General features: G+C 37.9%; 1 protein-coding gene and 1 long non-coding RNA gene across 2 annotated transcripts in view; one reads left to right on the top strand and one right to left on the bottom strand.

Annotated features, from left to right (window-relative positions):
• The first annotated feature begins 208 nt into the window (after positions 1–208).
• LOC103100546 (uncharacterized) overlaps positions 209–11,436 on the top strand; it is a 53,601-nt gene continuing 42,373 nt past the window's right edge. The window contains exons 1-2 of the long non-coding RNA XR_467794.3: positions 209–504; positions 6,773–6,817. This is a non-coding gene — a long non-coding RNA (uncharacterized LOC103100546). The remainder of the gene's footprint in view (positions 505–6,772; positions 6,818–11,436) is intronic.
• PLCL1 (phospholipase C like 1 (inactive)) overlaps positions 8,633–11,436 on the bottom strand; it is a 444,060-nt gene continuing 441,256 nt past the window's right edge. The window contains exon 6 of the mRNA XM_003341291.4: positions 8,633–10,619. Within this exon, the coding sequence (XP_003341339.3) occupies positions 10,437–10,619 (183 nt within the window). The 3' untranslated portion in view covers positions 8,633–10,436. The remainder of the gene's footprint in view (positions 10,620–11,436) is intronic.

The following is an 11,436-nucleotide window of genomic DNA, read 5'->3' as shown; positions in this document are numbered from 1 at the left end:
CTAGTCATTTTATGGTCACAGTGCATCATCGCTCCTCCTAAAATAAATATTAGTAGAGGAGATTACTCTGAAATTCATAACACTCATCTATCTTTCCTGAAGCTAGAGGCTGACCCTTTCCTCTGTGACACAGTTGCCTGTTACCATGGGAATGGTACCAACAATTGCATGACATTTTCTACCATCACATGAGCCAGAGGCTAAGGGATATAATTTAGATAGCAAACCCTCTGTTCACATAGATGCCTTTTAACACTAAAAGGTATGGGACATCAGGATAAAGAGCACCAAGAAGGAATTAGATTTATGTCCCAGAAAACAGGATATTTTTTAAATGGTCTATTGCTCATCCAAATGAGAAAAATCACAACTTACTAGTACTAGAATCAAGTCCACATCAGCCCCTGGAACATAGCAACCATCTGCTTGTAGCCATCACACAAGCAAATCAATGAGCTCTCTCATGTTTTTAATCAACCCAGTCATTGGTTCTAGATCTGAATGGTAAAGTAGAATTGGCTATTCCCTCTTCTTCATTTTATCTATTAGCATAATATCATATAATATTATAAATTATATTATGTAATCACATTAATGTTTATATTATGATTGTAATAAGTATTAATATGGTAACAGCATATTAATACTTTTATTATATAACATAATATACTATAATCCTATATTATAATCAAAATGTAGTAATGTAATAATGCATTTATAAAAGGCTAATATATTTCTATATTATACTGACAATATAATTCCATGTCATAATTATAATCCTTATGATATATTAACATGTGGTTATTATATTAATAAACCAAAACTCAAAAAGTTAACATTACATTCCTAGAGCTGGTATTCAAACACACATCCTCTTATTTCATATTGAGGGATACATGAATTATATAAAATGACTCTACCCCAGAATAATTAGTCCTAATAATAACCCAAATCTATAGTATTCCCAATAAAGCCTTGCCTTTCTTTGGAAGGGGGATGTCGAAGCACGAAAGTCATCATGTATTCATTCCTCTTGGGTTTGCATGCACAAACATTTCTATTTTTTAAAAGCATACTAAATGCTTGGTTGTCCAAGTGTGCCAGAACAAAAACTTGTTAGGAAAGAGATATAAAGTTATTTTATTTTCTGTGGAACCCATCCTGTGATATCCAGCTGAAAACTGTTGATTCAGTAGCCCACTGGAAAGAATGAGTACTCCAGACTTCTGTGAGACTCTTTCCAGAGAATGCAGCTACAGCTTTACCATTTCTCTCCTGTGTTTAGGTCGACATTAGTCTCCCCATCTCTTAGTCCTCTTCTTTAAGTTGCATTTGTCATCAACAGCTGCTGCTTTCCATAAATATTATCCCTCCATGGGGGTCTATTTAGAATGAGAACATTAAACACTTCTGTTGGACAGAAAAAACATGCAGTTAAAACACAACCTGAGAGTATGTAACTGGCCCTGTATAGCCTTCTTCACTCCACCTATGGTAGCATAAGAGGCTTTTATAGTGGCATATATGAAACATAACTGCTTTCTTTTTAGACTGAGGTACTAGCTTGAGTCAGAGGATGTGGATTCAAATTGTGTGCTTTCTGTATGACCTTGGCTAAGTCACTTAATCTGCTGGGTCTAGTACTAGTCTTTGAGATCCTTTTAACCTTTACATATACTAGTCTATAATCTGAAGAGCTCTAGATCATTTTCTGCCATTTTTGTATGGAGTCAATCGTGCTCCATTTTGGATTTGAGGAACTTGCTTTTCTTTTCCCATCTAGCCTTCCCTTGTGCCTAATGAACATTATTCTCTTTAGATCTACTTCTCATTGCATCCAGATGAACTCTGAGCCCATTTTCCAAGGTTCAAGCCAACTTGGTTTCCCTGTCTTGATGTCATGAATAAACACAAAAAGGATGTTCTCTGGCCCATCACTTAACAGAAGTGGAATAGGTTACACAGGTGTTCACTCACCCAAACTATGTGAGGGTTAGAGAAAACCTCAGTCATGTTAGGAAAGAAAGAAGAAACACCAAAGAAAATACCAGAAACCAATTCCCATTGGAAATCTTCAACTTGACTTGAGAAGATATGACTCATTTCCAAACTTTAGCACCCTATTAAAACAATTGATATACTGGTGACCAGTTCTATTGATACTAAAACAATTGCTGATGGAGAAAAGGCCCAAGGATCCTAATGGAAGTAACCAATGACCACTCAAAAGACTTTTCCAGTGCTTCTGTGTTATCATGAAATTATAGGATCTCGGAGTGAGAAAAGATCTTGGAGCCCAACTAGTAGAACTCCTACCTGAATCCTACATAAATCTCTTCTACAATATCTCAAACAAGTGGCTTACCTTCTGCCTAAAGAATTCAAGGATGAAGACATCATGACTTCCCCTACTGTGGCCTATGCCACCTTTGGGGAGCTTTCATGGCTCTAGGAATTCTTTATGTTGAAGTTATAATCTATCTTCCTCTCTTTTTTATTCACTGCTCCCTGGAAAAAAAGATAAAGCTTTTGTAGATAGTGATCAGAATGTCCTTCCCGTCACCCACATGAAGGGTGCTAGGTGGATAGAACACTAGGTGTAGAGTCAGAATAGACCAGAATTCAAATGTGGCCTCAGACACTTACTGCCTGTGTGACTCTAGGCATGTAATTTCATCTCTGATTGCCTCCAGGTTTTTTTTCTGTTTTTTTTTTCCTTAAGCCCTTATCTTCCATCTTAGAATCAATACTGTGTATTGGTTCTGTAAAGGATAATTTAGTGTTGTGACCTAAACTATGTTAATTATTTGGTTGCCATGGATATCCCAAATATAAAAGAAATATAACCAAGTCAGCTAGAAATTTATGGTGATTTAATTGATATAGTGGAAAGAAATTAAGAAGTAAGAAGGAAAAGGGTGCAGGATTTCTCCCACCTGGCTAGTGCCAGGAGGAAGACCAGAGGCTCTAGGAAGATAAGGTTTTGAAGAGTAAGGAGGAAAGAATCAGCCTGAACTCCAAAGGGCTCAGCCAAGATGGCTGAACCTGAATCAGTTCAAGGTCAAACTCACTGCCAAACCCAGACAATAGCTGCCACCATGCCAAGATGTCAGATTGCTTAGCACACTGCCAGCCAGAGTCACCTCTCTGAAGAAAAAGAGAGAAGGGAGGAAGTGATGTGCCTTATATAGACAGTTTTACGTCACTTTCCTGCACCTCATCTGTACCAATGATAGCTTAGCTTGACTTGGGACAGCCCAGGGGTCTGTCAGCTGTTTCTGCTCATGTCTGTTGAAGGCCATCTACTCAGATAATTAAATCTTTGAGTATGGTGCAGACATTCCTGATCTTGTTAAACTAAGTAGGGTGGAGAAATATAAAGTTCCCAAGACTTGGTTGTTAAACCAAGTATCTCCATTGTTACTAATCAGGAAATAGCTAAATCAGATCCTCTAAAGTATGGTCTAAGTAGTGTCTTGCCCAGGGTCCCACACCTAGGAAGTATCTGAAGCTAAATTTGAATGCAGAACTTCTCATCTTTCTAGACGTGGCTCTCAATCCACTGAGCCACCCAGCTACCCCCTTTTGGTTTTGTTTTTCTTTCAATTGTAAAATAGGGTTAGTAATAACATTTACCTGTAGGGATTGTTGTGAGGCTCAAACAAAATAATATTTGTAAAGCTCTCAGCATAATACCTAGCACAAAATAGCTGCTTAATAAATATCAATTCTTTTCACTATCCACCAACCTCTTCTACAGGTTAACTATTTCCAGTTCCTATGATCTAGCATGTTTTTGAGTATGCTAACCCTCCTGAGCACATTCTCTTGGAACTCTCTTGGATTGTGAATGAGCATCCCAAATCGTGGTATTCAGGACCAAATGCAAATATGTATACTATGGCTACAGCTTTACTCATACCTGTATATTAGTACATATTACTGAGCAGCTGGCATTGAAGCCAGAAAGACTTGAGTTCAAGTCCTATGACATTCTGGACAAGTTACCCTGGGCAAATCATTTAACCTTGGAATGCCCTAGACAACTATTTAAGACTGTAAGTTGCTGAGAATGCTCTATAGTTGTAGAGGAAATTCCTCACTGGAAGCTCTTTTTACCAATGAAATTCTTGGTCCAGCATCTTTTCTTATTAAAGAGTGGCAGCATGACATCATAAATAGAGGACCAACTTTAGTGTTAAGAAGGCCTGGATTCAAGTGCTTCTTAGGACATGAACTAACTATGTGCTCCTAGTCAAAACATTTACCCTCTCATTCCCCAAACAATGGTCTATAAAGACCCTAAATTAAAGACAGGTTTTTGTTTTATTTTTATTCATAAATTTGTATTTATTTATATATTTCAAGATGAGGGAGTTTTTATCCTAGGAGTTCCCATTTAAGTGAAAATATAGATATAGACCAACCAACAAAAAATCAAAAGAGAAGAAACTTTCCAAAATAGGAGTGTGATTAGTCTGCCATAATGTGTCCTCTTTGTGGGCTTATGCAGATTTGTAATTATGATTATTTTTCATTAAAATATTTCCTAATTATTAAATGAGTATTTCATTCTAGAATTTTTATATCCTCATCACCTGGGAAAGGTTGGTTGACTCCATCTTTCTCCTCTTTTGGAAAATTGGTACAAAATTTGCCTGTTAGTGTTGATACAACAAATTTCTTGGCTTCCACAATGTTCCTTCAGAATCAATATCACTAATTCTAACAACAACATCCTTAAGTTTTCTCCTTCCCTTGGAAGGTGATTCATTTAGGCAGAAAGAGAAAGTAAGAGAGCACTTACATAATGGATCCTTTGCTCCTTCCTAATTTTTCTTAGATTTCATTGTCTTCATAACTCTCTGTGTCCATCCCCTCATTGGGCTGAAGCTCATTTTTTTTTGACAGAGAAAAAGGAGTAAAATAGAAGTGAATTAAGTCAATCAACAAATTATTTATTAAGTATCCTCTATGTGCCAGGCTCCATACTTCAGTCTGAACAGAAAGAAGGAGGGATGGAGAGAGGGAAGAAGGAAGGGATAGAGAGAAGGAGGAGGAGGAGGAGGAGGAGGAGGAGGAGGAGGAGGAGGAAGAGGAAGAGGAGGAGAAGGAGGAGGAGGAAGAATAGAGGAGAGAGAGAGAGTGAGAGAGTTAGTCCTTCCTGTAAAGGAGCAAAGAACTCACAGTTTAATGGGAGAGAGAACATACAAACTGTCATGTATAAAATATATACAGAAGAAATTAGAGGTAATCAACAGGAGTTCTTAAAGTTTGGCATTCCTTGCCTCATATCCAGACCTCCATGGATTTGAACCCTGGAAGGAAACAATGAATAGATGATGGACACTGAGAACAGCATCCCTAAAGATGGGAAGAAGTGATAGGGAAATTGTTCTAATGAAGGAATCTTCAAAACTTACATGATGTGGCTGTAGATGGTTGTCTTAGTTATTTTATGTGATCATCAAAACAATGGATCCCTTCTGAGAGGCAGTGTGGTATAATGAATGAATGGATCAGAAAAGCATTAAGTGCTTATGATGTCCTAGGCACTGGGGACATACATTAAAGAAAACTGAGCAGCAGGTCTGAGGAAAATCTCTGAGTGTCCATAGAGTACATTCGAGAAGGCTATTGACAAGGTCCAGGGATTTTTGGTGACATCAGTAACCATTCAGATGACAATGCCTGGGGTCTGTAGGGCTCTGAAGCATATAGCAAAGCCTGGAGGACCTTAGGAGGCAGAGACCAGGTAGTAAGACCCTTGTCTTCCATCTCATCAGAAGGAATAATATTGGTGAATCCCATTTCATTCAAGTCATATAAGCATTTAGAGATTTGAGAAGGCTTAGACAATGGAAGGGAGAAGAGGGAAGAGGCAAGTAGGAGACTAAGTGTAATAATAAACAGAAAAACTACATGCAGAAGAAGCAGCCATGGCAAAATGAAAAAAGTAACTAAATTCAGTCAGAATACATAGGTTTAATCCCAGATCTGCTTCTTATAATCTTTGAATTTATGAGTCATTTCTCTTTTTACATTTGGTTTTCTCATTTATAAAATGGGATGAGGGAGGAGAGAGAGTATGACTAGACAATCCTTTTCAGTGCTAAGTGTTAAGAAGCTATGTGCGTTCATGTGGTCATCCATGTTGACTTGCTGCAGTTATCTCCACTCAGGAAAACTTCTTTAGGGCTGCAGTAGCAAATTGAATCCTTGAACAAAGCTTCCAGTAGAAGTGTGGTTAAGATACACTGGGGATATAGTTTGTGAGGTGTCCTATCATAATCAGCCTTCACACAGGCCTTTTAGAAAACTAAGTAAAAGGAGCTATCAACCATGACCAGAAAGTAATAACTTAACATCTTGTGCAGATCCAAACAAAACATAGTATTGCAAAAGCTATGTAGGCTTTCTATAAAATCAAACAACCAAATGAAAATTCTTAGCAGATTAAAAACAAAAAACCTAGTCAATTCCCATTATCATTAATTTGTTCACCTCCTTTCCCAAACCCTAATAGTTGTTAATATCATCTGAAAAATGCCAGAATTTGCAATTAGGTTGTTTTGTCATTTCTTGGTTCATTTGTTTGTTTTTTAAGGATACTGAGATTTATTTACAAACTTACAATCTGGAAAATTATTTCCAATAGACATTATTTATTTCTAAAGGGATACTTTGCAAAAGGAATAAGAATTATTATGTGGTGTATTTGGAAACAGATGGATGCAGAATGGGAAATTTTGTGTTTCCTCTCTCATTGCAGCAAAGGTTGCCCACATTGGAATTGTCCAGATGGTGTCATCAAAGAGTAAGTTGACCCCAAGAATGCTGAAAGGCATATCCATAATATCTTGTGGCTTTTTAATGAACCATGGCCATAGGATTCCTGGCTTTTGGATGCCCCAAACGTGCCAGTGATATATTTTCCTGGATGAAAACATGCCATGGAAAGAAAGGAGGCAGCAAAGGGGAATGAGATGAATGCTGTTTTAGAGGCAAAGGACAGACCACTGGGTGTTTGTTGTTCAGTTTTTTTGTTTCTTTGTTTGTTTTTTAGTCCTGTCTGACTCTTTGTGATCCTTTTTGGGAATTTTCTTGGCAAAGATCATGAAATGGTCTACCATTTCCTTCTCCAGTTCATTTTATAGAAGAGGAAACTGAGATAAACAGGGTTAAGTGCCATGCCCAAGGTAGCACAGTTAGTAAGTGCCTGAGGCTACATGTGAACTCAAGTCTTCCTGACTTCTGGCCCAGAGCTCCATCCACTATGCCAACAAGCTTGGGTCACCACTGAGTAATCTTGGGCAAATAACTCAACCTCTCCAGATCTCAGGATCCTCATTTATAAAATGAATGGTTTGTACTACGGAACTGCTTTCTAGATAAAAGTTATGTATGCTATTATCCTCAAAACTACACTTCCACTTGGGAAGTAATGATTAAGGAAGCCGAGATCACAGTATACTCCTCTAAATGAGGATGCCTCCAGCAGCCTTGATCTCAGTTGAAAATCCTGTCATTAACACACCTGGGAAGACATAGAAAAGATACCAGGATTCATATATGACTTCCAGGACTAGCCACGTACCTGATGGCCTTGCCTTGTTCATCACGCAAGGTTTCCCAGATCTTATAGACCTCGCTAGAATAGGACAAAAATAAAATGTTTATGTGGGCAGGTTCATGTAGGCTTGTCATTTCATCATTACTGGAAGCAAGCATAGAAACTCCCTTCGCTAGTGAATTATTAGCCACAAATAGTCAGTTCTTCAAGTCTTAGCAGGTTGCCTGGGCCACTGATTTATATGACTTGCCCATGATCACACTCCTAATTAGGATCTGAGACAATTCTTGAATGTAGGATACCCAACTCTCAGGCCAGACCTTCTTCCATGACAACATGCTGCCTGGTTTAAATATAAGTTCAGATGAATAAAGCTTTACATGTAAAACCTCTATTGAATCAGGTCTATATTCACACATATGTAATATTGATTCTTTTCTTCTTTTTAAACCCTTACCATCTGTCTTGGAATCAATACTATGTATTGGACCAGTAAGAGCTAGGCAATGGGGGATTAAGTGACTTGCCCAGAGTCACACCGCTAGGAAATGTCTGAGTCCAGATTTAAACCCAGGATATCCCATCTCTAGGCCTGGCTCTCAAGCTACTGAGCCACCAAGATGCCTTCCCTCCAATAATATTGATTCTAAAGCAGGAGGTAAGAGTTTTAAAAAAACTGGGGAAAAAAAGAAGTGTGGCCACTTGTCTAATGGAAATCTAAGAATATGTTCATGCTTTAGATGTGCTAAGTGTTAAAATAAAAATTATTAAGTAGAATCCCTTGAATAATACAAATTGATCCTGTTCTCAGTTAAGAATATTCTTACATCTGGAATAGCTACTGAAATATTTTGCAGCCACTGATACATCATTTGTCCTAAAAGGGATTTCATTCAGATCTTAAAACGTTCAATCACAATTTGTCCCTGATCATGGCCCCTGAGAAATAGCAGAGGTTTTAACATCATAATTTTGATTAACCAGATAATAGACAAATGCCCATTTGCTTCCACTTCTCTACAAAACCTTTTCAATTAATTCAAGAAAAACAGGTCAAAGTTTATGGTTTTGTTTTTCATGTCTTTACTCTTTCAGTAATGTGCAACATGAACATAATAGTGTTAAGAGGAAGTCAGAATAACTTAACACACTGGCAATACTGGATTTTAAGATAGGCAAACTTTCAACAATTACCTTCCATTAAATTCAAAAAATTAGCACATTTGTTAATCAAATTAATTAAGTAGCTTTTCAAAATAAAAGCAATGCTTTAAATAAATATATTCTTTTTATAACCATAGAACATATAGTTCTGTCAGAGGTAACATACATATTACACTCAAATACATTATCAAGATGGAATAATAATAATGATATAGATTCTACCCCGGTAGGAGTCTAATTTGTCACTTCCTCAACCTGTATGTCTTCCACTGTGTGTTAAAAGCGCCTTGAGGTTCATTATTTCTCAAAATTACCCCACTGTTAAAACCCCTGTAGCACTCAATATGCTATCAGTTTACAAGAATGGTGCCATTTTAGCTGGCTGTGGTGGTGCACAAGCCTGTAATCTCTACTGGGGAGGCTGAGGTTGGTGGGTTGCTTGAGCTAGGGAGTTCTGAGCTGACAGGGGGCTAAAGGCCATCAGATGTCCACACTAAGTCTAGCACCAATAAGACAATTCTCTTAAGAGAGTCTGAATTGGTCTGGATTAGAAATGAAACCGATCACAGTTTCCATGATAATCAGCTGTGGGATAGACCTGTGAGTAGCTACTGAACTTCCAGCATCAATAAGAATAATGATGACAGTAATGACAATAGCAATAATGGTATCCGTTTCTTTGAGCTATTTCTAACCTTCTTTGGGCCTTAGTTTCCTCATTTGTAAAATAAAGAGGCCGGCCTAGATGACATGTGAGGTCCATTCCGCCAAGATCTACAATCCTGTAATCAATAACATTCCTTACAGCAATCAGACACTCTTCATTAAAATTCCTCTCAAGACACACTCTCTCAACTGGCCCTCACAGATGGCTTATGAAGTTCAAGAACTCTCTGTAAATACCAGCAATGAAATTTCAAAGCCCCCAAATATCATTTCTGCATTTAAAACCCTCATTGCAAACAGAGCTTTCACTATATTACTGAGTCCCTAATGGATGGGTGTTATTTTACTAATGACTGGCTTGTCCACCGAACTCATATGTGTTCACTAATCTCAGGTGCATCACTTTCCTGAATTCTAACAAATGAATATTTAAAAAATAAATTTCAAATATTAATGGCTGAATGCAATGACTTTGGTAATCTATCCATAAATTCTGCTGGTTTGTTGTTGGCTTTATTGATTCACATAGATGTTGTAATTCGGAAAATTTATTCTAATCTACATTTAACCTATCAAAACATCTATCTATTGATAAATTTGGCTTCCTTCAACAATATGATATGTTAAGAGATCTAAATGAAATGACAAAAGCGAAAAAGTAAAATAAGGTACAAACTCAGTTACAGTAAATACTCTTCATAATTTCAAAATTAACAGGGGTGCTGGAGAACCGGGAGAAGAATAACAGTACACAGAGACGCAAGGTAGAATAAATAGATTCTACACAATCTCTCTCATCCCCACGTGCACATGTATGTGCACATCAACATGCCAAACTCTGATCTATTTTAAAACATGACTACACAAGGGTTTAACTCAGATAAATTAACTGCAGTTAAATACTGACATTGTGAAATAATCTGTGTACTTTCAACACCCCAGAAAGGGCATTCTTTGTGAATTTCTAAATGCTCTAAAAAAAATAGTCTCAAGTCCTTGACCCCAAAGACACGTCCAGTCATTATGCCTTGGTTCAGAGCCTTCCATTCTCATCTCCAGTTTCCTTCTCCTCAATGGCCTCGAGGCTTCGCTTGCTCTTTGCTTCAGCACCACCAACAGCTGCTTTGCTCAGGCCACAGGACAAACATGCTAATTGTATCTGCTTCATGTTCTCCAGGGCCTCATTTTTGGCATTCTTCAACAGATCACTTTGACCCTGTGCATAGGCATAAATGTGAAAAAAGAAGAAAACTAAGAATGAGACATGTCCTTTTCTATGTAAAATCATTCCATTTTCCTCATGCCATTGCTTAAAGAAATGAATCACAGGCTCATTCTCCCCAAACAAGGCACTTCATATTATTTTATAATAGAGAAAGAGAGGTAGAAAGAGGAGAGAGGGAAAAAGAGAGAGAAATGAAGAAAAAGAAAGAGAGAGAAAGAGAGCTAGAAAGAGGAGAGAGGGAGGGAGGAAAAGGGAGAGGGAGAGGGAGAGAGAGAGAGAAATAGAGAGAGAGAGAGAGAGAGAGAAAGAGCGAGAGAGAGAGAGAGAGAGAGCGAGAGAGAGAGAGAGCGAGAGAGAGCGAGAGAGAGAGAGAGAGAGCAAGAGAGAGAGAGCGAGAGAGAGAGAGAGAGAGCGAGAGAGAGAGAGAGAGAGAGCGAGAGAGAGCGAGCGAGAGAGAGAGAGAGAGAGCGAGAGAGAGAGAGAGAGAGAAAGAGAGAGAGAGAGAGAGCGAGAGAGAGAGAGAGAATCATTTAATGAGTTGCTGTAGCCAAAGAATCATTCAATGGCCAAACCTCTGGTAATAAACCTCTGAACTTACCTTGGCCAGTACTCAGAGGACAGATGTGCCCTAACCAAAAATCAAACCAATAGGATCCCCCATATCAATTCTGATCCCAGATCCACAATGAAGTATTAGAATAGAACTTTCATGGATACTCACATGTATTCATATATATATATACATACACATGCACAAAAACACATACATGTGTGTGTATATAAATATTTGTGAAAAACTGATCATTTT

Source organism: Monodelphis domestica, chromosome 4 (assembly GCF_027887165.1).
Source record: "Monodelphis domestica isolate mMonDom1 chromosome 4, mMonDom1.pri, whole genome shotgun sequence".
Lineage (NCBI taxonomy): Eukaryota > Metazoa > Chordata > Mammalia > Didelphimorphia > Didelphidae > Monodelphis > Monodelphis domestica.
This window is presented reverse-complemented; position numbering and strand designations above follow the sequence as displayed.